The 26,901-nt window shown below is 38.4% G+C and overlaps 6 protein-coding genes across 7 annotated transcripts; 5 read left to right on the top strand and 1 right to left on the bottom strand.

The window, feature by feature from the left end:
- Positions 1-481: 481 nt before the first annotated feature.
- Positions 482-4,143, top strand: LOC127261012 (uncharacterized). The gene is made up of 10 exons (XM_051289135.1): positions 482-1,055; positions 1,153-1,290; positions 1,839-2,027; positions 2,296-2,433; positions 2,526-2,638; positions 2,734-2,866; positions 2,965-3,094; positions 3,173-3,252; positions 3,409-3,543; positions 3,639-4,143. Exons 1-10 carry the CDS (start codon positions 561-563, stop codon positions 3,858-3,860), a joined length of 1,773 nt encoding a protein of 590 aa, XP_051145092.1. The 5' UTR covers positions 482-560; the 3' UTR covers positions 3,861-4,143.
- Positions 4,144-5,160: 1,017 nt separating this feature from the next.
- Positions 5,161-9,393, top strand: LOC127261011 (putative clathrin assembly protein At2g01600). The gene is made up of 15 exons (XM_051289134.1): positions 5,161-5,413; positions 5,630-5,699; positions 6,102-6,199; positions 6,452-6,590; positions 6,722-6,849; positions 7,127-7,219; positions 7,321-7,371; positions 7,487-7,552; positions 7,646-7,711; positions 7,823-7,903; positions 7,997-8,077; positions 8,148-8,336; positions 8,430-8,505; positions 8,593-8,711; positions 8,798-9,393. The coding sequence occupies exons 1-15, from the start codon at positions 5,324-5,326 to the stop codon at positions 9,161-9,163; spliced, it is 1,713 nt and encodes a 570-aa protein (XP_051145091.1). The 5' UTR covers positions 5,161-5,323; the 3' UTR covers positions 9,164-9,393.
- An 879-nt stretch (positions 9,394-10,272) lies between these two features.
- On the top strand, positions 10,273-13,058 carry LOC127261009 (myosin-binding protein 3-like). Of its 2 annotated transcripts, XM_051289132.1 has the most exons (3): positions 10,273-11,445; positions 11,517-12,678; positions 12,775-13,058. In XM_051289132.1, exons 1-2 carry the CDS (start codon positions 10,521-10,523, stop codon positions 12,665-12,667), a joined length of 2,076 nt encoding a protein of 691 aa, XP_051145089.1. In that variant the 5' UTR covers positions 10,273-10,520; the 3' UTR covers positions 12,668-12,678; positions 12,775-13,058. The 2 variants fall into 2 exon arrangements, with proteins under 2 accessions (XP_051145089.1, XP_051145088.1); XM_051289131.1 differs by having other exon boundaries at positions 11,517-13,058.
- Positions 13,059-15,127: 2,069 nt separating this feature from the next.
- On the top strand, positions 15,128-16,413 carry LOC127261010 (lignin-forming anionic peroxidase-like). Its single transcript, XM_051289133.1, has 2 exons — positions 15,128-15,830; positions 15,905-16,413. The coding sequence occupies exons 1-2, from the start codon at positions 15,236-15,238 to the stop codon at positions 16,291-16,293; spliced, it is 984 nt and encodes a 327-aa protein (XP_051145090.1). The 5' UTR covers positions 15,128-15,235; the 3' UTR covers positions 16,294-16,413.
- A 2,399-nt stretch (positions 16,414-18,812) lies between these two features.
- Positions 18,813-24,861, top strand: LOC127260998 (phosphoglucomutase, cytoplasmic 2). Its single transcript, XM_051289112.1, has 19 exons — positions 18,813-18,965; positions 19,095-19,194; positions 20,194-20,275; positions 20,509-20,564; positions 20,811-20,924; positions 21,030-21,092; positions 21,871-21,990; positions 22,091-22,191; positions 22,325-22,384; positions 22,451-22,550; positions 22,659-22,816; positions 22,880-22,975; positions 23,107-23,170; positions 23,246-23,327; positions 23,414-23,589; positions 23,676-23,752; positions 23,959-24,091; positions 24,339-24,455; positions 24,542-24,861. Exons 2-19 carry the CDS (start codon positions 19,114-19,116, stop codon positions 24,611-24,613), a joined length of 1,752 nt encoding a protein of 583 aa, XP_051145069.1. The 5' UTR covers positions 18,813-18,965; positions 19,095-19,113; the 3' UTR covers positions 24,614-24,861.
- A 924-nt stretch (positions 24,862-25,785) lies between these two features.
- LOC127261098 (21 kDa protein-like) lies at positions 25,786-26,682 on the bottom strand. Its single transcript, XM_051289288.1, has one exon. The coding sequence runs from the start codon at positions 26,632-26,634 to the stop codon at positions 26,005-26,007; it is 630 nt and encodes a 209-aa protein (XP_051145245.1). The 5' UTR covers positions 26,635-26,682; the 3' UTR covers positions 25,786-26,004.
- Positions 26,683-26,901: the final 219 nt, after the last annotated feature.

Here is a 26,901-nt window from a genome sequence, read left to right as displayed (position 1 = left end):
AGATTTGATCCAACAGTTGAGCTCGAGAAAGGCCCATAATTTTGTTAAAAGAAATGGAAGAATAGGAATAACATTTTGGGCCATTCTTAATGGGCTTAGTTTTATTGTCTTTGAAGTCTGTAAGCCCAAAATATATAAGTTAAATATTTATTTCCAAAATAATATTTTTTTGGATTTTTTACAAAATTACGAATCGAACCCTTGACCTTTATATCTAAAATCTGTATATATATATATTAAAAAAACCTACATATATAAAGGAGATTCAGATAAGGTGCAAATTATAATCTACTTGAAAAAAATGAAAAAAAAAACAAAGGAAAACAAAAAACTACTCAGTTTGTTTTGATTAGAATCATCAAAGAAGATTCTGTACGGATCGGATCTCAAATGGGGCATTATAGTAATTTTCTGAAAGATGAGGTCAACCCCTTGGATTGCTATTTATAGCAGATGTTTTAAAGCCCACATAGACGGCGGCGCTTTAGCTTTTCCACTTTTCCGAGCCAGCGATCTTCCCGAGAAACTCCGCTGCCTCAATTTCTAAATTCTCTCAGACAATGGAAGAACATAAATATGTTCTCACCTCGGAGCCGATTAATGACGCCGAAGACAGCAATGGTATAGAAGAAGATAAATCAATTCTCCTCACCTCGGAGCCGATCAATGACGCCGAAGACAGCAATGATGGCTGGCAGACGGTCACCTATGCCAAGAAGCGTCGAAAAAATCAGAATAAGGAAGCGGCGGTGGATCCTTCTCATGCTTTGGCTAATGGGACCGGCAGCTCCTTCAAGGGTTTGGAGAAGCATGAGCGCGCCGCCGCCCTTCTTAGCGACGATGGTGAAATTCCGGTGAAATCGGACAATGATCGTCGAGGAGACGACGACGACGACGACGACAATAATTCCAGCCGTAATGGCGATGCTCATGGTAGTGGCGTGGGTGTGAACAAGAAGAAGAAGAAGAAGGTTAAGAAGCCGAAGGTCACCGTGGCGGATGCTGCGTCGAAGATCGACGCTGATGATCTCGCCGCTTTTCTATCTAGTTTATCGGTTTGTTTTGTTCTTAGTTCCTTTTTGCTTTCTTCTTGTTGTTGGTGGTGATGAAATTCTCAAAATTTGTTAAACCTTTTGGTGGTTATACATTTAGGAATTGAACGAAGGGCAGCAAGATCAACAAATGATGAAACTTGCGGATTACTTCGGGCGCGCGTTTTCTGCCGTGAATGCTTCTCAATTCCCCTGGCTAAAGTTATTCAGGGAGTCTTCAGTGGCAAACATTGCTGATGTGAGTATATTATGTTTCTTGATAGTCGATTTTTGGTTCTTATGACATCAATTTAGCTTGCTGTTATGTGGGTAGCGTTCTTGTCTCCTTGGAGTTGGTTTTTCTTATGTTAAAATTAAACAAGCTAAGGTAGCTATGTATGCAATATAAAGTTGTTTACTTTTGTTGGTTTGCTAATGAGGTGTGTCCCCTGATGTGATTTTTCCAAATGATCTTGATTAATAAAGTCTTAAGATATTCATATGCAAGAATATTTTATATGTGCACAAGGATTGGTTTCAGACCAATCATGTAAGCTTTTACCATGTAAGTTTTTGAACTTTGTTATTTATCTGATCCGAAATATACTCCATTGTCTGTAATTTGCATATAGGATCACTTTTTCCCTGCTTCATGAAGCATATTTTTGAAACTTAGTCCTATTCTTCCCATGGTTTTCTATTAGTTTTGGTCATGAGGGGTGCACTTATGTGCTCCATATAATTTTCCATGTTAACGTTTTAGACTATTATAGTGCATTTACTAATTGGTTTGTTTCTTGTAAACAGATTCCTGTTTCCTACATATCAGAAGCTGTTTATAAAATTTCAGTTGACTGGATCAATCATCAATCCGACGATTCCTTGGAATCCTTTGTGGCCTGGTCGTTGGATAGCATTTTTGCTGACTTGGCTTCTCTACAGTTGAGATCTAAGGGTTCAAAAAATGGAGTGCAACCAGCAACTTCAGAGTCTCAGGTATGCTCCCAACTTTCTATCAACTAAAAACTTCCTTGTGAATGATTGAGAGCTTTGAGTAATTAACATGTCTGACAGTATTTGAAATTGATAAGGATTGTTGTATGCTATTTTTAAAATCTTTCGAAGAGGTTCCCTTCAAGAAATAAAAGACTTATTTATTAGGTGCTACTATCTATCGAATGAACTGTATATATGGCTGGATGATTAGATGATCATTTGCCTTGTGTTGTAATATACATCAACTTACTGACTGTTGATACTACAGGTTGCTATCTTTCTAACTCTAGCAATGGTATTGCGCCGGAAGCCTGATGTGCTTGTTAATCTATTTCCAAAACTGCGTGAAAACACCAAGTATAAAGGACAAGAAAAGCTTCTAGTTTTAGTATGGATGATACTGCAGGTGTGTAGTGACATAACCGTTTGCTTTCTTGCCGTCATTCTTTTCCATGTTTATTTTTAATTTCCAAGCTGATGATGAGCATTTTCTTGTAGGCATCACAAGGAGACTTGCCTGTGGGATTGCAGTTATGGTCATGTCATATATTACCGATGCTTTCAGGAAAATTGGGGTCATCAAATCCACAAACAAGGGACTTGATTTTGCAGTGAGTGAAAATTTTGAAGCCTAAAAATTCTTTCCATTGCTTTGTTATGATTAAACCCAAAATTTCAATGGCTTGTGTATCTTCATATTTACCAGCATTTTGGTCACACCAAAAGCCCGTAACGTACTAGTCAGCAATGCTATTAGGAAGGGTGAGCGCCTGGTGCCACCTACAGCACTTGACTTACTGCTACACTTTACATTTCCTCCATCTTCGAGACGAACCAAGGTACAATTCGATGAAGTTTTGTAATTTAAATGGACCCAAAAAATTCAGCAGTCATATTCTCTGAAAGTTTGTAAGATGTGAATGTGTGTTCATTGTAGGTCACTGAAAGATTCGAGGAAATTTACCCTCTTCTCAAAGAGGTTGCTCTTGCTGGCACTCCTGGAAGCAAATCCATGAAACAAGTCTCACTGCAGATACAGGATGTAGCTGTGAAAGCAGCTAGGGAAGGTAATTTTGTACTTACTTTCTTGTGCTTCCTTCTAAATTAAGAATCATGAAGGTTCTTAATAAAACAGTCCATTGTAGGTATCCCTGCACTACAGGAGGAAGCAACGAACATCTTTATATGGTGTTTGGCTCAGAATCCAGATTGCTACAAGCAGTGGGTAAGTTTGACTTGAAAATGATTGCGACTGTGATGAAACTTCTGCAGTGGTTTGAACATCTCATCTCTCTGATTCCCTATGCAGTTAATCCTTTACTGAGCTATGTTTGTGCTTGTTGAAAAGATGCCAATAATGCCTTGTGTTGGATTTTGACAGGACGAGATGTACATGGATAATATAAAGGCTAGTGTTGCTGCTTTAAGGAAGCTTTCTGAGAATTGGGATGAATATTCTTCGAAACTTTTGTCTCTTCAAGCCCTCAAAGACACACTCAAGAGTTTCAGGAAGAAGGTCCTCACCAAATTTATTATCTTTATTTCCTTGTTTGGTGAGATTTATGTGGTGATACACATCTGATCTATCTTTTTACCTCCTCGATTTTACAGAATGCGAGTGCAATAAGTGGTGAATTACATAATTCTCAACACTCCCTCTTCAAAGAGGCTGATAATTACTGCAAGGCAATGCTCGGAAGGCTGTCCAGCAGCCATGGTTGGCTGAAAGCTACTGTTCTATCTGCTGTGGTTTTCGCCGTTACTGCAGCAGTTCTGTCCCCCAACATTGGCACCTTTGATTGGGACAAGTTCAACCATTTGTTCAACCCCTAGCAATCTTCTGATGATCCCATCAACATTAGCACCTTTGATTGGGACAAGTTCTCCCATAATACAGTGACTGTGGCTAAAAGTTTTCTCTCCTTGGTGGGCTTTACCATACTAGGATCTTCAATTAAGTTATTCACATATCAAAGAAAGTCTGCTCAATCAAATTGAAATGATTTACATTTTTTCTCCTTCCCCTCTTCAATCTTTGATGTTGCAACTTGTATATACCTTAATTCTGCCAAATGCTCACACAATACAGATCCACACAACTTTGCCTTTTTTCTTACATCTTGGTCAAGTTTAGCCTTATTATTGATCTTGTGCTGGTTCTAGTTTATCACAATTTCTTGTCATGTTACTACTGGGAAGGTTCTAGAGAAGTGTGATAATATTCCAATAAATCTCACGTGGACAAGTGTGAAAGCTGTTGGAGGGCAGCTGGTTGTACCCATTTGGACCAGCAATGGCTGATTAAAAAATTACCCATTTTATTCCTCTCCTGCATAACCTATGCAATTAGTATTTATTTCAGCCTCCTATTATCCATACATACGTACAAATTACAATACAATGATAGAGCACATATTAATATTACAGGAACAGGAGGGGGTAGGCTAGCTGCTTAACTGGCTTCAACAAACAAAACAATGATGGATGGGTTGGATGACTTTCCCTCAACAATAACTTCTTCAATGATGAATGGACATTAAAAAAAATTATGGAATTAGGAACACTTGATTATGCTAAAGTTGTACATTTGCACTCTGGAGACTACTAATTCAACAGACATACACAGTTGCCTTTTTTTTTTTTTTAATCTTTTATGCCGAAGCAAAGAAAAATTCTTTTCTTTGGGTCCAGGCCAGGGTTTAGTCCATCTACCCATTCATTCAGATTCTTTCTTGTTATTAGTCATGGAAAATTTAACTCTTAATAATCTTTTCTGGGTCTGCAAGATTATGTGATGTAATATACATTAAATGATTCAAATTTTATATCAAGCCTATATATAGATATGTGTATATACAGCAAATGAGATCATATTTTTTCATAAATACTGTGTGCCTTAACTGTAAAATATATTAGGAAAACTGCATTAAATTCACGCGGTGATGCCATCCCTTTAACAAAATAATTGGTTAAAATTTAAATCAGTAAAAATGGTTAGTCACTGTAAATTATTATTATTATAATGCTGTACACAATGGAATAGTCAATGTCAATATAAGATGTCAAAGGCAGACGAGTCATTATGTTGAGCGACCAACAAATAAAAATCCTTTCTTTTTTCCTTACCAAAATTGAAGGGCAGAAAAAAAAAAAAAAAGAAAAGAAATTGATAAAAGAAGTATAGAGATAAAGAAGGCTTTTACTGTATCTCTCGAACAAAGAGGAGCGATCTTTGGATAGTAGAGAGAGCGAGGGAGGGAGAGGGGATTGAGAAAGCGGGGGCGATCTGAAGGGAAATGGGAACACTTCAGACATGGAGGAAAGCCTACGGTGCTCTCAAAGACCAAACAAAAGTTGGCCTTGCTCATGTTAATTCCGATTTCAAGGTCTTCCTTCTTTCAATTTTGGGTCTTTCTTGTTTGCTCTTGAACTTTTGTTGAACCCTTTATTTGTTTACTTTGGAGGGCGTAGAATTATTGCGTTTTCGATTTAGGCGGCTTGGGTTTGATTGCTTCGGATAGGGCTGTGTTCAAGAAGTTAGTGATGAATTCTTCGTTGAGGGTTTTTAACTTTGATATTTTGTTATCGATGGCTAAAAATAGGATTTGGATGTGGCGATCGTTAAGGCTACAAATCATGTCGAGTATCCACCAAAAGAGAGGCACCTTAAGAGTGAGATCTCTTTCTTCTCTAGGTTTCATCCGTTGTTCTATATTGCCAGATCCATTATTTTGTGCCGCCGATGTTTTTCGATTTTAGTTGGATCATGATCCACTCTTCTTACAGGGGTTCTTATTATGAAGATTTGCGATACTGTGGGTGGGGGGGTGGGGGTGTTGATCTTCAATTTTGTGGAGATTTCTGCTTTAATTTTATTGAAATTGCTGACAGCACACGAGTATTGAGGATGGGGTTGGGAAAATTAGCTGAAGATTTAGATTTCCTAATGGATTTTGTAACATGTGGAAAATGGAGAATGCCTGAGTATTGTTTATTGGGGGAATCATTTGTGTTACCATCTACTCAGTCGGTTGAATTTGGAAACCATGTTATTTCATATCTGTATTCTTGCAGAAATTATGGTTGCAACATCAGCAATGCGACCTCGGGCCGATGTTGCATACTGCATACATGCACTTGCTCGACGGTTGGCAAAGACACATAACTGGACGGTATGCCTCCTGTTCCCCTGAGTAGATTGTTTCTTTCTTCCTATAATGTATTACTGAGGACTTCATCTGAGTATGTCTGGTTATATGGTTATGACTATCTATTTGTAGGATCAATTTTCTGGTCGAATTTTGCTGGAATATGTGATTTAACCATTCTGTGCTGTTTTGGAAGTTCTTTTCCTCAGATAATAATTAATTCCTTGCTTGTTGGGACCTCGAATATATGTCTATTGTTTCTTTCATTTTCGACAGGTGGCGTTAAAAACACTAATAGTTATCCACCGAGCTTTGAGAGAGGGTGATCCCACATTTAGGGAGGAACTCTTGAATTTTCAGCAAAGAGGCCGAATCCTCCAAATGTCCAATTTCAAGGATGAATCTAGTCCTATTGGTATGTTGTTCTGGTAGTCCTACATTCTCTTTTAATTATTTGCTTTGCCTGCCAGCCAAAGCCCCACTGGAATGAAGAGTAAACAAACAAACAATGGTTTGAAATGGGATGATGAATTTCTGTCTTTCCAGCCTGGGATTGCTCTGCTTGGGTACGAACCTATGCACTCTTCCTGGAAGAACGGCTGGAGTGTTTTCGGATTCTTAAGTATGACATTGAATCAGAGCGCCTTCCTAGACCTGCACAGGGCCAAGATAAGGTATGTTCTTATGGACATGCCAGACAACAACAATTATAGTTTGTGTTAATTTGTTTAAACGAAAAGTTAATACTGTAGAATGATATCGCTAGTTTTGCTTTCCACAATAAGTATGACCATTTCCTTGCCAATATCTACGCAATCTTGTTTTCTATTATCTACATGTAATAGTGAACACCATCTTAGATTCCTAGTTATTTTACAGTTCGTTTTTTGAGGTGATGTATGCTATATATGAAGTTGAGAGGTACTTATGATTTCGGGGTGTTGTTTTCAGGGTTACAGTAGAACTAGAGACTTGGAAAGTGAAGAACTTTTGGAGCAATTGCCTGCTCTGCAGCAATTGTTATATCGTCTTATTGGGTGTCGGGTACTCTCATAATCTGTTAATTAAGTTTTTTACCATTTCTAATTGCTATTTATCACATTGGAAAAATACATCTAAATTGTCTAATTGACTTTGCTTTTCAGCCTGAAGGAGCAGCTGTAAACAATTATGTAATCCAATATGCCCTTGCATTGGTATGTGCTTTTTCTCTCAAATGTGTGCTCGATTTTATTAGTATTTGTGTGAAAGAAACTAAGGGGACAATGATTTGAGAATGTTCTAATTTTCCCAACCGCGTTTGTGATTCAGGTGCTCAAGGAGAGCTTTAAGATTTATTGCGCCATAAATGATGGCATAATCAATCTCGTTGACAAGGTATATGCAAATACTATTTCAATTTTTCTCGTGCGGTTTAGTAATATACTGTCCATTGAGACAATTATTGTCCTCTCCAACTTTGCATTTCAGTTCTTTGAGATGCCAAGACACGAAGCTATTAAAGCCCTCGACATCTATAAGAGAGCCGGTCAGCAGGTAATTACTTCTCGCAACCCATTAAAGTTTCCTCTTCATTTAGTGTCAACATTCCTTATTTGATTCTTCCATTTTCTTTCTGGCATGTTAATGATTATCCTCTTATGGCAGGCCAATAGTCTTTCTGATTTCTACGACATTTGCAAAGAGCTTCAACTTGCTAGAAATTTTCAGTTCCCTGTGCTGAGAGAGGTGAGCAATCTGCAGAATTCTGGGCATTAACCCTAAAAATTTCTGAAGCCCCGATGATGGATTGATGTGGTTTCCTCATTGTATGTTCTACAGCCGCCACAATCTTTTCTTGTGACCATGGAGGATTATATAAGGGAAGCACCGAGAATGGTTTCTGTTCCAGCCATGAATTTGGTTAGTACTTTTACGTATGAACTGATATTCTGCCTTTTTCGTCGCAAATGATTTATTCAGAGTATATCAGGAGTATCCGGAGAGGCTGATGCTTACATACAAGGAAGAAGACGGCCCTTCAGAGCCGGAGGAGACAACAGAGTTGTCTGAAGAGCCTCAACCCCCACCTTCTGCTGAAGTCGAGCAAGTTGCTGTCTCGACTGTTGAGGCAGCTCCTCCCGTGCCTCCTCCTATCAACTTAGACACGGATGATCTCCTCGTGAGTTTCTTTAATCTCGATATCCTAGTATACATGATCATCAACAATTTGCTATTTTGGCTAAACAAATATAAATGGGTAAATCCATTCTAGGGTTTGAACACAATTACGCCTGATGCGGCTGCAATAGAGGAAAACAATGCATTGGCCTTAGCTATAGTTCCAACAGGTCAGCATTTCTTGTATCTCCCATTATAGTCGTCGTATTCTTGATTATTCTTGATTAAGAATGTTATATATGATATGCTTGCTGCAGGTTCGACCCCAGCAAACTCCGATGCTTCCCATATGAAAGACTTTGACCCGACAGGATGGGAACTCGCCCTCGTCACTACCCCGAGCACCAACTTGTCGGCTGCTCAGGAGAGGCAATTGGTAGGTACCCATAGCCTATATGCTTTCGCAAAACTGTTTCCATCACTTATTGCTGCCATTTCATTTTCTGTGTCGCCAAATTGCAGGCTGGCGGACTCGATTCTCTCACCCTCAACAGCTTATACGATGAAGGCGCATACAGAGCTTCCCAGCAACCTGTGTACGGAGCCCCTGCGCCGGTTCCCAATCCATTTGAAGTTAACGATCCGTTTGCAGTTTCCAATCCTCCAACATTCCAAGTGGCAGCTCCGGCACATCAGAACAACCCGTTTGCCGCATTCCAACCTGCTTATCCTACACAGCATCCGGTGATAACCCCACAGAACCCTTTTGGGGACTCGGGACTGGGAGCATTTCAAGCTCATCATGTGAATGACACCGGACTTGGAGTATTCCCAGCTACTTCTCATCCCCAGGCTTCCAATCCATTTGGAAGCGCCGGGTTGATTTAAAGGCGGCGAACGAGGATGATGATGCACATAATACAGACTGTAAGTTACGTTACTACTCGGATTTGATTGATTTGGAATATGTTTGCAATGGCGGCATTGGGCAGTGTTGGTTTTTGGGGCTTCTTGAGCATGTAAACTTTGTCTTGAGCTTGAGCTTAGCTGAGCTGCTTGTAAGAAAGAGACACACTGCTGGAAAAACCTATTTTTGTAATAAATACTTGTTGATATCATTCTATCCTAATATATATTTAATTAAGGAGTTCTCGATTATCGCGAGAATCTTCCGCCGCCGCCAGTGGTGGGTCGCGGCGGCGCCTGCACTACTTATAGAAGAATGAATAATTTATTTCAATATTATATATATAATCATATTATTATTATTAGAGTACTTCGTAGATTGCGGGAGGTACAACTCTTCTAACCCTAGGTTGGATCAATCCATCCCTGCCTTGCTAAAATAGGGATCAAATTCGAAGTAGATGATATCGTGCTTATTTTATTTTACTTTTTGAAATATCTGGGGCGTGACAACAATATATAATTATTGTATGATAAAATTAGGGCAACAGGTCCAGTACTGTGGCATGGGCACATTGTACAAAAGGTAATGCAATTTCGTTACAGTTGGGGACCAAACCACAACCAGTTTTAGTATTATAAAATAATCAATTTCTATTAGTTCCCATTGCTGGCACAGCCTTGCAGTTAACATCAAAACAAATAATTAAATAAACATATAATTATATATATATATGTAAAGTGGGTAAATTAGCAATATCAAAAAAAGAATTAGGACGTAATTAATGGAAAAGTTGAAGATTTAAAATTTAAAAGCTAAAGGCACATATTTGATTATTGACCAAATATAGAAAAGGTAGTGAGGGAGGAGGAAAGAAATGATGATGCGATGCAGTAGCATATTGGTTACCTTTATTGGGCCCACACCTTTATAGCGGGGCCCATCATCAGTCCATTTGCTAGCTTGGTAGGGCCCAACCCATTCCTTTTCCCAATCCCCAATAATTTTGTTGCCATTTTATTATTCATTATTAATTATATATAAAGCCTTACATGTAATCTGAATTTTTTATTTTAGTAGTACTATAACATTCTGCTAAATAGAAAATGGACCAAACTTGGCCATGAAATCTTTAGGATCCATTATTTTAGTCAAGTTTCAAGTCTGCTTTGGTTGTTTTGTTCAAACCGCCCTTCATTTCTAATTCCACTTTCTCTCCTTCTTTATTTTTTTGGAAACCCTCAACGAATACGTCTGATTTTTGTCTATTTTGATCGGTTTTGTTGATAATCCCTTCCTACTATCTCAGTGATCATTAGAATTCTGTACACACAAGAAATGGCTGCAAATAAATTTGCAAGTATGGTGCACAGAAACAGCAACAAGATTACTCTGATTCTCGTCTACGCAGTTCTTGAATGGATCCTTATAGTCCTCATTCTGTTAAACTCCCTGTTTACGTATTCGATCCTCAAGTTTGCTGAGTATTTTGGGCTGAAGCGACCCTGCCTATGGTGCACTCGAATAGATCATATCTTTGATCGTAGTCTTTCAAAAGGGGGCAAGAAATTGCCCAGGGATCATCTCTGTGAAGCTCATTCTATGGAAGTTTCCAGATTGGGGTTCTGTTCGAGTCATCAGAAATTGGTTGAATCTCAAAACCTGTGTGGGGATTGCGTGACCTCGTCGAGCTCAAAGAATGGTAATGACGGTGAGGTTAAGTTGAGCTGTTCTTGCTGCGGTGCGAGTTTAACTTGTAATAAATTATATGCATCTTGGGATGTTTTGGAATTGGAATGTGCCCAGAAAGTGAATTTTGTTAAGACATTCGAAGATGACGAGAAAAAGGAAACCTCGGATTTGACAATGGAAGATAAGTCTGTTCAGGTTTGCGTCGAAGAATTAGACACTTGTGTTGAAACCTCCACTCAGCATCTGGAATTTTGTTTGGACTACAGCGGACATACATTAGTTCCAATCGAAACCAATGAAGATGATGATGATGATGGCAAGAACAAGGGACAAGAAGTTGCTCCTGATCTTCAAATTGCATCGAAAGAGGATGGATTCATTGATGTTGATTTAAACGAGGAGCCTCATCAGTGTCTCATGGAAATCGAAGAAGATGAAAACTCATTATTTTTTCATCCGAAAACCGCGCATTTGGTTGAAGCTTTCGACACATTTCCAATAGCCCGGTGGCCTTCCGAAGACATACAATATGCGCAAGAACTTGTCGAAGCATCCATGGATGCTCATTCAGGTATATATGTTTTACTTACTTGCTGTTATCTGTCGAAAGCTCTGTAAATTAACACAATGCACCTTGTCCAGACATCGAAGAAGCAGCTTGGGAAAGCAATGGAAACAATGCAGACGTTTCAATCGGAACAGAAATCCCTGATCTTGATATAATTCAAGAACACGATGATTTCGAAGAGAAGGTTCCGGATACACCGACATCCATGGAGAAAAGGGATTACGAAGAATCACTGGATGGAAGTGTGATGAGCGAAATGGACGGCTGCGATGGAGCCGTTATGATTGAGCAGTTGAGATCAGCTTTGCGAGAAGAGCGTAAGGCGCTTCGGGTGCTGTACTCAGAGCTAGAAGAAGAGCGTAGCGCGGCTGCTGTTGCAGCCAATCAGACGATGGCGATGATAAACCGGCTGCAGGAAGAGAAGGCGGCGATGCAGATGGAAGCATTGCAGTATCAGAGGATGATGGAGGAGCAAAGTGAGTATGATCAAGAAGCTCTGCAGCTTCTGAATGAGCTGATGGTGAAGAGGGAGAAGGAGAAGCAGGAGGTTGAGAGAGAGCTGGAAGGGTACAGGAAGAAGCTTCTAGAATACGACAGAAACGATACGACGAGAGTGTCGAGAAACAGCAGCAGCAGCCGCAATGGAGTTTCGTCTGGCGAGGACAGCGACGGAGTTTCGGTCGATCTGAATCGCGAGGAACATACGCCTGTCGATGCAGTTTTCGATTTGGAGGAATTTGAGGAGGAGAGGTTGTCCATTCTTGAGCAGCTAAAACTTTTGGAAGAAAAGCTTCTAACTTTAGACAACCACGGTGACGACGATGAAGTTAGAGAAGTCGAGGTTATCAATGGACACACAAATGGCTTCGCAAACGGCGCGAAATCCAACGGTCATCGTCACAACCAAAGGGTTGCAGCAGGGTGTAATGGGAGATCACTCCTTCCTCTGTTTGATGCAATAAGTGATGAGAACGGAATGAATCACGACGGCGTGCAAGATTCTTACGCGCCGAGGTTTGGTATGCGAGAAAAGAAGCTCGCCGTGGAAGAGGAAGTGGATAATCTCTACGATAGGCTACAAGCACTCGAGGCAGATGGAGAGTTCCTCAAGCACTGCATTGGCTCTCTAAAGAAGGGAGACAAAGGGATGGATCTTCTCCAAGAGATCTTACGACATTTGCGCGATCTTCGCAGCATCGAGCATCGAGTGAGGCCGATGAACTGATCATCATGCATGTATGTTGTTATTACAAGCAAGAATTCATACAATTCATTATTTAACACTTCCCAGATCATTACAACATCCCATTCAATTCCTTGTTGTTGTTGCAGAGGTTTCATTTTGAAGCAATGGAAGTGTTGGAAGTCTGTTGTTGTTTTGTCCTAAGAATTAATGTCTTGTTGAGGGGAAAAAGGGGGAAGATGAATGCATGTGTATGTAGTGTAGTGTAGTGTAGTGTAGGAAGCCCAGCCTGTCATTTTTTTTGTATGTTTCTGTGAGTTATAGAGACAGAGAGCCAGCAAACATTTTCTCTGCCAAATTCATGGCAAAATTCTGTGTTTTTTTTATCATATTGAATTATTTGTTTGTGAAGGAAAAGAGAACCAAACATTGCTTTCACATGTGAATATAAATCATGCATAATATATATACCAAACTTTTTGGTAGGACAGTGGTGGTTTAAATAATGGTGATATGATCGATCTCTTTCTCATACATAATACATTAATTAGATGGGCAGTAGCAGTGGCTAATTAAAGGCAGACTTTTTATTACAAAGATAACTCAGTAGCACCTTCTGCTTAATCATTTCTGCTCACTTTTGTACACTACATATTCATCAAATTACAACATGCATTGCATCTCACTGCTAAAATAAAAATAATAATAATAAATAAGTTAATACTATATATATATATATATTATTAATTGTTGATCAAGCTGGTATTAATTTAATTCAAAAACAGAAAAAGTTAGTTTCCAGGCCCATTAAACCCAGGGAAAGCCCAATCCCATTTCAATGGGCTAAAAGCTTATTTGTGACCACAGTTCATTGAAAAAAAGTATTTTCTATCCAAACAAAGGAAAGGAATAGCATTTTCTCAAAGAATTAATCACTTTAATTCTTAATAAATTATTATGGTTGAGGGATGGGATACCCCAAGTTACAGTGGCTATTGATGACAATTTTTTTTTTTTTTTTTTTTTTTTTTTTTAGTTTTGCATATTATTGTGTTTGATATATTTAGGCATATAGTACATACTTTGTAGGTACGGTACGATGAATTTGATGACTGTTCCTAACACGGACAACTCATCCTCATGCTAATCATAAGGATAAGGAATACGGCGGCGTAGTCTAGTCAATGGAGTTGTTTTGACAATGGCAAAATGTCAACACCATTCCAATTTCCAATTAAACTTAACCTAACGATAATATAATTAATTAATTAATTAGCTAGCATTCACACAAAATTTCAACCTGCTGAATGCCTAGAATAGCATTATATATTTCAATCAATAAAAAATATGTTGCCATAATTTCGTTGAGAGTGTATATGATATGTAAGAAAGGATTCATCTTTAATTTTAATATATATATATATTTATATGTGGGTAATGAATAAATCAAAGGTCAGCAACATAACTGTAAGTGAAAATTAAATCCAACCAGGATCCATGAAACTACCTACTACATCTGTGGTTGAGGTAGCTGTCACTAAATGTAAAAATGAAATATATATATATAATGCGTGACAGTTTGTTACTTTGTGTATATGGTGAGGTAAGTACCAAGCAAAGCACAAGTCAACCTGACACCCGTAATATTATATACTAGTACTATATATATAATTTATATATATAAGTTGCGTGGTATATAAGATTTATTCATACCCAATTTGGCAATCACGACTAATTCCTCCATGGATATATAAAAATATATACACACAAACAATGTGAATACTTTTGACAAAATATTTACTAGTGATTGCTCCCAAACATATTTTTGACTGCTTACTTTTCCTCATGCCCTACAACATGAAAATAAATTAATAAACTCTTAAGCTAAAATGCCAAATTAAGGAAGGAATCAAGATTTGTGTAAAAAAATTGGGAGAGAAGTTTTGCCTAATTTATATGAAAATAAATTAAATTAAATAAAAACTATTTCCATCCTATCATTTTAAAATGTACAATAGCAAATTAATTTTTTTTTTTTTTTTTTTTTTTTAAAAAAGATTGGAAGAGAAGCATAGTTTATTGAGTTCAAAGATCAGTGATCACAAGAGCTAAAAGGACGACGTTAGCATGCAATATGCAAAAAACAAGGGTTTGCTTACTTGTTTTTGTACTATTTAGCTTGATTACATCTAAATTATATTTTTATTTAAAACATTTTACAAAAATTATTATTGAAAGATTAGGATATATATACATAAAATGTTAGTATTTTTTATTCATTCTTTCACCATTTACAAAATAATATATCCCTTGTATATATCCTTAACGCGTTGTGGCAGCCAACAGCGACTAGTGCTAGTGCTAGTTATAACTACAAGTTGCATTAATTAATATTGTAGTAATTTTTTTATTTTAAATTTTTTCTAACCAACTACACGTACGTACATACATGCATACCCTTCACCTATAAATACACCCCACGACCACACTTGCTATATCGTTCAACTCATCATCGCTCAAATCGATCATCTGTCTTGTTTCATTCTTAATTAATTTCTCTAAAAAATACTCTTAAATTTCCATTAATCAATCAGTTAATTAATAACACTAATGGACACCTTATTCTCGATTTCCTCCCGCAACGGTGTCGTCGCCATTGCATATTCCCTGTTGCTGACGTGGCTCGCACAGGCGCAGCAGCAGCAGCAGCTGTCTCCGACATTCTACGACAGCAGGTGTCCGAATGCAGTGAGCACTATCCGTACATCCATCCGCCGCGCCATCTCCGGCGAAAGGCGGATGGCGGCGTCGCTCATCCGCCTCCATTTCCACGATTGCTTCGTCCAGGGCTGCGACGCCTCCATCTTGCTCGACGAGACCCCCACCATCCAGTCGGAGAAGACCGCCTTCCCCAACCTCAACTCCGCCAGAGGCTTCGAGATTATCGAGGCCGCCAAGAGGGACGTCGAAACCATCTGCCCGGGAGTCGTTTCTTGCGCCGATATACTCACCCTCGCTGCCCGCGACGCCTCCGTCATGGTCGGAGGGCCGTCGTGGACGGTGGCGCTCGGAAGAACGGACTCCGCCACCGCCAGCCGTTCTCAGGCCAACACTGATCTCCCCAGCCCTTTCGACCCCCTCGATGCCCTAATTCTTGCATTTGACAGAAAGGGTTTTACTGTCCGCGACATGGTTGCTTTATCTGGTAATAATTAATTATTAATTAGACATTATTAATTATTATATTATACTATTAATGTAAACCATATATGCATGCAGGTGCACATACACTAGGGCAGTCCCAGTGCTTCCTGTTCCGGTCGAGAATATACAGCAACGCAACCGACATCGACGGCGGGTTCGCCAGCACACGGCGGCGCGGCTGCCCTCAGAGCGGCGGCGACACCAATCTGGCCCCGCTGGATCTGGTCACCCCCAATTCATTCGACAACAATTACTTCAGGAATTTGGTGCAGAGAAAGGGTCTTCTTCAGTCCGACCAGGTGCTCTTCGGCGGAGGAGGATCCACAGACGCCATTGTAACAGAATACAGCAGAAATCCACGACTCTTCGCCGCCGATTTCGCCGCCGCCATGGTTAAAATGAGTGAGATTCCTCCCCAGCACCAGAACGGTATCATAAGAACAATCTGCAGCGCCGTCAACTAAACCCCACCATTAATATATATATATATGTTTTAATCAAACATTCATATTCCCAAGTGTAGATGCTGTTATCTTTTTGTAATTGTGTTATTAAATCTCCATATATAGATATTCACATTTAGATTTAGTAGATTTAGATTTGAGGCGATCGAGTCGGTTATTTATAGCCTCTATCTTCATTATGAATAATAATATAATTTTATAGTATCCATAAAATATTTTCTACGTGCAAATTAACAGTTTGGCAAAAGCAGCAAAGATGATTGATTGTAGATGATAATCGTCTCTCAGGTGAAGTTGTCAACTCCGAAGTTCTAAAGTTCATCCTAGCTCGACTTCCGGTAAAGTCTCTCTTCCGATTCAAATCTATTTCCAAGTCATGGAACTACACGATTTCGAGTAGGGACTTCAACATCATGCATCTCCATCAATCCAAGAATTCATTGTCATATCGAGACATAGTTGTTTCTCGGAACTACCATTACAATCGATTTGGCCTCTCTGAATTGGAAAACGATGAATTGAAGTCATTGTTCGACCTCAAACTCAAATGCAATGTACGCGACCTCTTCCGTACATGGCAATGCTGTGATGGCCTAATACTCATGTCCTCGACTTATTACATGGAAAAACCCTTTTTGGCTCTGTGCAATCCCTCGACTAGAACGGTTACAAATTTGGGGTTCCCTCTTAATTACTGTGACTTCAGTTTCAAATGTCGCATCTATTTTGATCCATTATCGAATGATTATAAAATAGTACTCATCAATAAGAAAAAATACGCCTTTTTTGACAACAGAAGCCGGAGTTGGAGCGAGCCGAAGACTGTGGAAATTACGGATATTGGAGCTGATTTTAAGAGCTTCCCTTGGGATGGCGATATGATATGTTGGAGCAATAAAGTCATAAAAACAAGAAGAATCGATAGGGTTAATATCGAAATAATTTTTTTCAGCCCCAGAGACGACAAATTCTATAAACTTCTTTACATTGTAAGGGGAAGATTCAAAAACAAGAATTCTTATCGTATTGTCGATTCTTCACCTGGCCAATTTTGCATGATAATTGGCGATATTTATACTAACAAGATCCGCGTTGTGTGGAAGAAAACCGGCGGCAAATGGATGAAGATCGACGATTTTCAGATCACGTGGGATATATGTTGTTGGGAGGTGTACCTGACCGACGACGGAGAGCTTATATTCCGAGCTACTGCGGATTCTTTTATAGTCTATAATTTGATCGAGAGAAAGGATAGGTTGATTTATAAGCCAAACCGTACATATTTTTGTTCGTGTTTTTTGTTCAGATGCGTAGATAATCTCTTCTTCGCTGATAGCTGTTGAGATAGGTTTAGTTTATGTTCCTTGGTTTGTTTTAAATTTGTTTATTTTAGTTGGAATATTAATTTGATCCAATTTTTTTTTGAAAAGTGGGGGTGTAGGAAATCCAATTATTTTACCTTGGTTGTGAAAATTTAGAATGTGATTGGTTTCGATAAAAAATCAAAAAATAAAAATAATAGTTATTAGTTGTCGTTGCCGTTGCCGTTCCACTGTATTAAATTAAAAAACAATACTTTCAATTGAATTAAAGTCGAAAATAAAGAAACTTTCGATGTAGTCGAAAACAACAAGAATGAATATCTAAAATATCTCAACAAATATCAAATCATATATATCAAAGTTCTTTGTAATTTTTTTCAATGTAGTAACGGATATTGTTCACTAATTAAGAAATTTGAAATTTATTTTCTTTCGACCATGCATACTTAAAAGTTGGAAAAGCTATATTGAATTACTATTTACTAACTTCATGTACATATATAGCCCTGTAGATTAAGATGGTGATGAGGGTATGTTTCTTACTTTATTTACACCAAAAACTTCAGTTTTATACTATTTAAATTTTGTGTTTTTAAAAAAATATTTTTGTTTTTTTTGTTTTTTCCAGAATTATACATTATTTTAATACAAAACTTAAATCAAAATCTTCTCAAATCTATCAAAGAAACAAACTCTAATAATATTTTAATTAATAAGCTACAAACAATTGATCGAGCCCAACGTGAATAAGCTCTATATCATCTATGTCAGAAAGGACAGAAAAGACATGAATCTTGCCAATATATCCTATGAGAGAATAAATTGAATATGCAAAGGGAAAAAGAATAAAGCAATAGGAATAAAAATAGGACAAAAAAAAAGCCATACAACTTATTTAAACATATACTAACATTAATTGTAATGAATATATTAATGCAAGAAATTAAATAAAGAAAACTTGAGACCTAATAGAGAAAAAATAGGCATATAATTATCATTAAATACCGACCATGTTAATTTAATTATGTACCCTCATTAGACAATAAATGCGTATAAACATAATTAATTAGTAACCATAAAAAAAAAAAAAAAAAGAAAAATTACTTTGATTTATTAATTAGTTTTTAAATATAATTGGGGAACCTTCTGGACGTGGAGCGAAAAGCGCAGATCTGATTGTTAGGCGTAGGAAAATGATGATACGTGCGGTGCAGAATATAATTCTCTCCTCTTTGGTTTTTCTTTTCTCGCTTTATTCTCTCTCCATTTTATTTATAGATTTATCACCCGACTGAACTCTCGCCAAAACTCGCTCGCGCTGTCCCTGCTGTGTTCTCTGTCCCTCTTCCGGTAATTGTGTCTGTGTTTGGATCTGAGAATGAGATGATTTATTGTATTATGTAGACACCGTGATCTCCGACTGTTGTACACTGAAATTTCTTTATTTGTGTTCTGAATTTGGTGTTTTTGGTGTTCCAGCAAGGGGTTTTAAGATAATATGGCGACGTTCAGTATTAGATCTGTGAAGACGTCCCCGTTCGATGGGCAGAAACCGGGGACATCTGGTCTTAGGAAGAAGGTATTTTGATTTTTGGTAATGTTATGTTGTTTTTTTTGCGGGAATATGTCTGCGCGCGCCTCCGCTTAGTTACGTAATTGCAGCATCGATATATGATCCTCTTAAAAATGTGACCATTTTTTTGAATCATCTGGCGTTTTCTAACAAAATTTAGCTCCACTAGTAGGAATTTACTGGCCATCTTTGGTTATTCCCTAGTATAGTTGGTATGCGCGCCTTTTATTGCTTGATGCGTGGTCTCTAAGATCTTATCGGGTATAAGTTGGTCTTTTGATAATCCTTAATTTTGGAAACATCTCAATTTTAGTGATGGGACGTCTTGATTTTGTGTATGTTTATGAATTAATTTAGTGATCATGGTTGATGTTCTTGTTGAGGGATCTGGACATCTATGAATACAACCAAATTTATTTTGGAACTAATTTTAAATTGGCGAGCTCAAGAGTCTTCATAATTTAAATTTCTGTCTCAACTCTCAACTGTATGTGGTGAGAGAGTGTCTTAGGACTGATGATCAAGATCCAACAAAAGCTTTCCATATATTTATTGAGATTTGGTTCCCCTTCAATATTAATAGCTAGAATTTTCCTTGTTAAGTATTTCCAATCATATTTTCGGTCTAGAATCTTTCAACCTGTGTGTAATTGATCAAGTTTAGAAGACAGAAGATTTAAAAAGGAGCTAATTGCAGAAAATTCTGATGTTGGTATCAAAGGACAATTTGTGCTTTTCTTGTTAGTGTTTTCGTGTAGTCTAAGATTGTTGAAATTTGAGTTTCTATTTGGTCTGGTACTAGTATCAAAAGGGCAGTATTTGGAAGTTTTTGAGGTGCCAGCTTGTAACTTGCTGCTCTTATGGATAATTGGTTTCTGGATTGTGACCCAATCTTAACAAATGTCTCAGAATATTAAGTTCAGTTTTGCATCTTCATTATTTGCAAGATTTTCTGAGTGTTTTCTTCCATCATTAATCCTGAGATAAATTGAATACATGATTCAGGTCAAGGTATTCATGCAAGCAAATTACTTGCACAATTTCGTTCAATCCACATTTAATGCCCTTGGAGCTGATAAAGTCAAAGGTACATTATTCAGAACTTGCTAGCACCTTTCTCTGTTTTGAATGTTCATTGCCATTTGCTGAATTATTGTAGCGATCTGTCCCAACGGGCAGAGGGAAAAGATAGAAGTTGCTGTCTTGGAGTCAAACAGCATATATGTTGGCTAGAGTTTATAGATTTTATTTAAAGCCTTGTATGCACATGATCTACTTCTACTTGTCCTTTTGTATCTTGATCATTTGGGCTGGATTCAGGTGCTACAATTGTTGTCTCTGGTGATGGGCGTTACTATTCAAAGGATGCTATCCAGGTATGAATGAAGGCCACTGTATCATCAGTCATATTTACTGCACGGACATCTCGTTTGTTTTAGGTATTTTCATGATGGAGCATAGCCATTATGGAACACTTCTCTTCAAAATTTATGTTCCTCTACATGTTCTATATCACTTTGTGTTACTTTTGGCCCCTTTTTTACTTACTGCATAACATTGTGCTTGTGTTTGTATAAATTTTTTTTGTCAATTTGGTATGAATAATTTTTATCCCATGGCAGATCATTATAAAAATGGCTGCTGGTAATGGAGTAAGACGTGTCTGGATTGGCCAGAATGGATTGCTGTCTACACCTGCTGTATCTGCTGTTATTCGAGAAAGAGTTGGCCCTGATGTAACTATCCTATATGGATTATTCATATCAAAATTTGCGTTCCGACTTCTATAAGATCTTTATTTGAAATGATTAAATAGGTGCCTTATTGTGAAATCTCTTCAGGGATCCAAAGCAAATGGGGCTTTTATACTCACAGCAAGCCACAACCCTGGGGGACCTACTGAGGTGTGTTCCTGAAAATCCCCCCTATAAATGCACTAGATAGTGGTGTGTTTGTTTGAGGGATTTTGCCAAAAATCCACTACTCATCCAAAAAATTTTCCTCAAAAACATCACATTAAACACCTATTTTTCATTTTTTATATTATTCTAAAAATCAATTTTACATTCAAAACATCATATCAACTTCTATTTATATCACATCATACAACTATTCAATTTCAAAATTTTTACTATTCAAACCTCCAAACAAACACACCCATAGTGTAAGATTGCTAGTTTTACCTTCTTATGTGGTTCATATTACCATAGAGTGAGTGTGTTGGTCAAGTATAGATTCAGCAGTTGTTGAAGATACCCATGGTGTGTCCCTTTAAGGTCTCAAATCGGTCTCGCACTATTCATAAAAAATTTCTCCCAAAACTATCAAATAGACATCGAATTTTCATTTAATATGCTAGACAAAAAGTTATTTTCCATTCAAAATATTGGATCAAATACCTATTTATATGATATCAAATACTATTTTAATTCAAAATTTACCATTTCTAAACCTCTAAAACCCAATCCAAACCTCCAGGGAACACACATCAAGGATCTGACAGGTTAACAGTTAGGAAACATATCAAAGGCTTTCATGGACCTGTAATTACCCACGGGCCTTTGAATGGTGTATTGAGTCTATTGACAAATGCCCGTTTCTATTCTCGTCATTGGGACAAGAAAAACTGGGATGACCCAAATCAGATAATGAGTTCACTTATTTTGCTTGTTTTCTTTCCAGGATTTTGGAATCAAATACAACATGGAAAATGGTGGACCTGCACCTGAAGGAATCACTGATAAGATCTATTCAAACACCACCACCATTAATGAATACATGATTGCAGAAGGCCTGCCAGAGGTGTGCTCTATTTTAAAAACACACCTGTACATTCCCAATTGCAATCATAAGGTCTTGTGATCTTACTTTTCCCCCCTCTTTATATTAATTCAAACTGCAGGTGGATATCTCACAAGTGGGATTGACTAACTTCAGGGGTCCCGAGGGGCAATTTGATGTTGATGTTTTTGATTCAGCAGATGATTATGTCAAATTGATGAAGTATGTTTCTCCCTATTGATGGAATTTAGTAATGTGAATTTCTAGTTGATATGCTAATGCATGTGCACTTCTTCTTGTGACGTGATATTTGATCGCTATGCTGTAACAAAGTTTCTTGTGTATCTTTTTCCAGGTCAATTTTTGATTTTCAATCCATCAAGAAGTTACTGACATCTCCAAAATTCACTTTCTGGTATGCCTATATATCCTTCTTTGGAACTTGGCAGTTATAAATTGATCATATCATTTCATTTGCTAGTTATGATGCATTAAATGGAGTTGCGGGAGCATATGCTAAGCGTATATTTGTGGAAGAGCTAGGTGCAAAAGAAAGCTCTTTATTGAATTGTGTGCCCAAGGTGCCATTTAGTTCTTCAGTTCTTACCGCAGCAAAATTATTGTAACAAAATGCTGCTCTGCTAATTGTTCTTTTCTGCATATTTTATTTCCAATATTCTTTATCACAGGAAGATTTTGGCGGAGGGCATCCTGATCCCAACCTGACCTATGCAAAAGAGTTAGTTGCTCGTATGGGATTGGGTAAAGCCACCAGTGAACAGGAACCCCCGGAATTTGGTGCTGCTGCTGATGGAGATGCAGATCGTAATATGGTTCTTGGAAAAAGGTAAGCTTTGGGTATTTGATGTTGATTTCTGGACAGCGATATGATTCTTTCAATTATTTTCAGGTTTTTTGTCACTCCCTCTGATTCTGTTGCTATCATTGCGGCAAATGCTGTCCAAGCAATACCTTACTTTTCTGGTGGTCTAAAGGGAGTTGCAAGGTACTGTTATTTCTCTGTTTGCATTTCTTTGTCACCAATTGGCCGTGTTAGCTTGTTACACAAGTTGGTGCATGCTATACTACGTATAAACATGAAGTATAATTTTCATTTTTTTTCCCATTCTGTGTCAGGAGTATGCCTACATCAGCTGCTCTTGATGTTGTCGCTAAAAGCCTGAACCTGAAGTTCTTTGAGGTACTGTGTGCAATGAATATTTATATTTCAGTTAAGTTTGTGGTCTTAAAGTTCTAACTGGTCATTTATATTAAGGTGCCCACTGGCTGGAAATTCTTCGGCAACCTGATGGACGCTGGAATGTGTTCAGTTTGTGGTGAAGAAAGCTTTGGGACTGGTAAGAGATGCTGTTTTCTCTATTCTATATTAAGTGGCAATTTCTATCAGAGTATGTGTTTATCATGTTGTGCTACATGCCACCAGGCTCAGACCACATACGCGAGAAAGATGGAATTTGGGCTGTTTTGGCTTGGTTAGCTATTCTTTCCTATAAGAACAAAGACAATCTGGGGGGCGAGAAGCTTGTCAGTGTTGAGGATATTGTTCGCCAACATTGGTCTACATATGGGCGCCATTATTATACTCGATATGATTATGAGGTAAATAGTATTCACTGCATAATACCTATGTGCAGCATTACATTCTGAAAACTTATTTGCTAATTCTACTCTGCCCTGTTTTGCAGAATGTTGATGCAGGTGCTGCTAAGGAACTGATGGACAATTTGGTTAAGATGCAATCCTCTCTTGCTGAAGTTAATGAGTAAGCCACTTTTCCTTCTGGCCGACATAGTATAGCATTCCATTTACACAAATACTATGATGTATGATGTGTTCTGTGACTTGACTGACATGCAGCCATTTATTCGTGTATATTCATTTCTTGCTAGTGTTCAGAAACTGTTTGTGTTGCCTTTTGCACTTAACAGTTTATTTGAAGGATTCTAATCCACCCTTTTGTTACTACAGCATTATAAAGAAAATTCGATCAGATGTCTCGAAAGTTGTCAATGCTGATGAATTCGAATACAAGGATCCTGTTGATGGTTCCGTTTCAAAGCACCAGGGAATCAGATACATGTTTGAAGATGGCTCCCGACTGGTAAATTGCTTTCTCGAAATGCCTATAGAAGCACTTGGAAGACTTTGCATATGTTTTGTTAATGTTGTAACTGCACATATAAATGATTTCTTTCTCTCTGTGTTAAAAGGATTACAAGATCACTGAATACATTGTCCCCTTCATATTGATTGAAACCAGGAAATGATCCAAGTGTTTATAATCTCTATGGTTTTCCAAAAGTTGTTATTTGAAACTATATGGCTGAAGAATTACTGATGTTCACCAGGTTTTCCGACTTTCTGGAACTGGTTCAGAGGGTGCAACTATCCGTGTGTACATAGAACAATATGAGAAGGATTCGTCCAAGACAGGGAGAGATTCTCAAGAAGCACTAGCTCCTTTGGTAAGTCGAGCTAAACAATTGCTCTACTTAATAACACTCATACACAACAGACTCACTAATGTTCAATGTGTTGTGTCTTTACATAGGTTGATGTTGCAATTAAATTATCCAAGATGCAAGAGTTCACCGGCCGATCTGCCCCTACTGTCATTACATAGATTGGCTCGACAGTGCCAACCCATTCTCTTTCATCGCCTTGAACTAAGTAAGAAAGTATTGTCGTAACCTATATCCTTTCCATTTACTTGCTACGCGGAGCCTCCGCCTCCGCCTCAGTCGAGACACTTGAGGATATTCAATGTAAGTTTAACTCCGAGCCAGTCATACTGATGAACAGTTTTGGTTATAAAAATAAACTGCACTGAATGAATGCATATAATGAAACATCACCTTTTATGATCTTACACTTGCTCCATTGTCCGGACACATGATAGGTCTCTTTAGAGAGTAGAAATCTAGCAAAAAGAACCCACCCGTGAACCCACCCCACCCCACCCCACCTTGGATCCTATCCTATCCTTGTCTTGCCCACGTTCATTATTCATGTTCGTCCATATTAAATGCATGTGTACAAAAACACAATCTTTTGCCCTCTGTCGCTCTGTTAGGCCCCAATTATCTTCCCCAACTTCACGTGCGTGCCTAATGGATTCTGATATACTTACCATCTGTCCAGCCTGACTCAAATCCAAATTCTTCTGAACTTGCTTCAAAATTCTAAACTACCTCAATGATTGATGAATTAACTAGGGTTTTAGGTATATAATGGTATGCTATGTTGGCTGGTTGGCTTTCTCCAACTATTAGGACCTCTCTATAAAATATGGTATAATACCATGAACTTTATCTTCGTTGCTTGCCCCAATAAAAGAATTCGATTATACCCTCATATGGTCCATTCTTGATGTCAACTTTAATTTGTCCATTGCTGTGAAAAACTTCGGACTATTACGGGACCCATTAGGCCATTACATTACATACATATATATTAATAGTTGCATTTGTCCTCATGTTCATATTCTCACTTCAACTAAATAATGAAACTTAAACTAATGGGCTTATTCGTTGTAACACATTCAATCAAATATGGAAATCTTTTTTACAATTTGGAATATATTTAATGCCCAACCCATCACATGCATAATTATTTCACATGCTCTTCTTTTTTATTAATTAAGATAAGTTTAATCAATTAATAGCCTATGTAATTAACACTTGATAAGACGTTAGGTCAAAATCATGTTCCGTGCCAATAAACATCATGATTATTGTAATAAAGCAATACAAAGAGCCCCTGCTGCATTATAATATTCTCAGCGTGATCGAAGGCTAAAAGTTACTGCAGCATATATAAAACATAAATTAAAAGGCCACCACCTTAAAATTTTGTAATTAATTTCTTCACAATCTATACAGGCTGCAGTGGGAAAAATTAAAAACTAAAAACCACAATATTAAACTTTCACACTCTAAATATTGTCACACAAGATTGATTAAGCCTAATTACCAATTCTTTAAATTAAAATAATTAATTAATTATATCTAGCCGTCACGGGGCGACAACCTTAGCAGCATAACTATTGACGAGCGCGAGCGCATTGCTGGTCACCTCCTTCACCTTAACCGTCCGATCGCAGACGTCCGTTTTCAACGGTCCGTCTTCCACATCCTCAAATCCGTCCGTACACGTGTCCTCATTGGTCAGCGCGGCGCTCATCCACGTCTGCACGTCGCTCATCTGGAACCTCAGCTCCTCTCCGGTCCCGTTCAGCCGCCGCATCTTCTTCAGCGAGCCGCGTATCTGCTCCACCGCGTCTCCGAACACCGAGAAGCAGTCGTGCACGGCGGCGGAAGCGCGGCCGTCTCCGCCGTACTCCGCCGCGCCGGAGATGTTCGCCAGGTAATCGGCCATGTGTCTGGCGCGCGATAGGCTGACGCCGACGGCTACCCTAGCCAGCCGCGCCGGGTCCTTCTGTACGGCATTGGCGTAGCCGAACAGGGAGCGATAGCAGAGCTCCGGGTACAGCGTCGTCTCGCAGCTCGTACGGATGTAGTCGGAGGCCCTGGCCGTCGTACCCGGCGCCGGAGCCGGAGCTGCGGAAGGGGGCTCCGGCGAGGCGGAGGCGAAGTGGATTAGCGGAAGGAGAGCAATTAGGGAAGCTGTAAGAAGAATTGTCATGGTTTGAGGTTGGGGATTGTGTGATGGAGTTTTGGCAGTGTGTTGGTGATGGAGGAGATTATATGTAAGGGAGAGTTGGAGTAGTGAATTGACCATAGTGCCCTCCAAAATGCCTGACCATGATGGTTTGAAATTAGTTTTTGTTTTTGTTTTTTCTCTAAAAAAATAGTTATGGCAGTTGAACCAGGTGAAAAGCTGCTTCATGATTTCATTGTGTATGTCTTTCTCTCCATCTCTCTCTCTTTTCTAAATATAGATATATATATA

This window comes from Andrographis paniculata, unplaced genomic scaffold, assembly GCF_009805555.1.
Source record: "Andrographis paniculata isolate CXL003 unplaced genomic scaffold, ASM980555v1 Contig62END, whole genome shotgun sequence".
Lineage (NCBI taxonomy): Eukaryota > Viridiplantae > Streptophyta > Magnoliopsida > Lamiales > Acanthaceae > Andrographis > Andrographis paniculata.
The sequence above is the reverse complement of the archived record's forward strand: the minus strand, read 5'-3'. Positions and strand labels throughout refer to the sequence as shown.

Bases quoted from the DNA above. Each gene is read 5' to 3' on its own strand.
- LOC127261009 (XM_051289132.1), top strand. From the start codon at position 10,521: ATGGCTGCAAATAAATTTGCAAGTATGGTGCACAGAAACAGCAACAAG. The intron at 11,446-11,516 runs GTATATATGTTT...CACCTTGTCCAG, and splicing joins ATCCATGGATGCTCATTCAG to ACATCGAAGAAGCAGCTTGG.
- LOC127261012 (XM_051289135.1), top strand. From the start codon at position 561: ATGGAAGAACATAAATATGTTCTCACCTCGGAGCCGATTAATGACGCC. The intron at 3,095-3,172 runs GTAATTTTGTAC...AGTCCATTGTAG, and splicing joins TGTGAAAGCAGCTAGGGAAG to GTATCCCTGCACTACAGGAG. The intron at 3,253-3,408 runs GTAAGTTTGACT...GGATTTTGACAG, and splicing joins CAGATTGCTACAAGCAGTGG to GACGAGATGTACATGGATAA.
- LOC127261010 (XM_051289133.1), top strand. From the start codon at position 15,236: ATGGACACCTTATTCTCGATTTCCTCCCGCAACGGTGTCGTCGCCATT. The intron at 15,831-15,904 runs GTAATAATTAAT...ATATGCATGCAG, and splicing joins CGACATGGTTGCTTTATCTG to GTGCACATACACTAGGGCAG.
- LOC127261011 (XM_051289134.1), top strand. From the start codon at position 5,324: ATGGGAACACTTCAGACATGGAGGAAAGCCTACGGTGCTCTCAAAGAC. The intron at 6,591-6,721 runs GTATGTTGTTCT...CTGTCTTTCCAG, and splicing joins GGATGAATCTAGTCCTATTG to CCTGGGATTGCTCTGCTTGG. The intron at 7,904-7,996 runs GTGAGCAATCTG...TATGTTCTACAG, and splicing joins AGTTCCCTGTGCTGAGAGAG to CCGCCACAATCTTTTCTTGT.
- LOC127260998 (XM_051289112.1), top strand. From the start codon at position 19,114: ATGGCGACGTTCAGTATTAGATCTGTGAAGACGTCCCCGTTCGATGGG. The intron at 22,551-22,658 runs GTGCCATTTAGT...TCTTTATCACAG, and splicing joins TATTGAATTGTGTGCCCAAG to GAAGATTTTGGCGGAGGGCA. The intron at 23,753-23,958 runs GTAAGCCACTTT...TTGTTACTACAG, and splicing joins TCTCTTGCTGAAGTTAATGA to CATTATAAAGAAAATTCGAT.
- LOC127261098 (XM_051289288.1), bottom strand. From the start codon at position 26,634: ATGACAATTCTTCTTACAGCTTCCCTAATTGCTCTCCTTCCGCTAATC.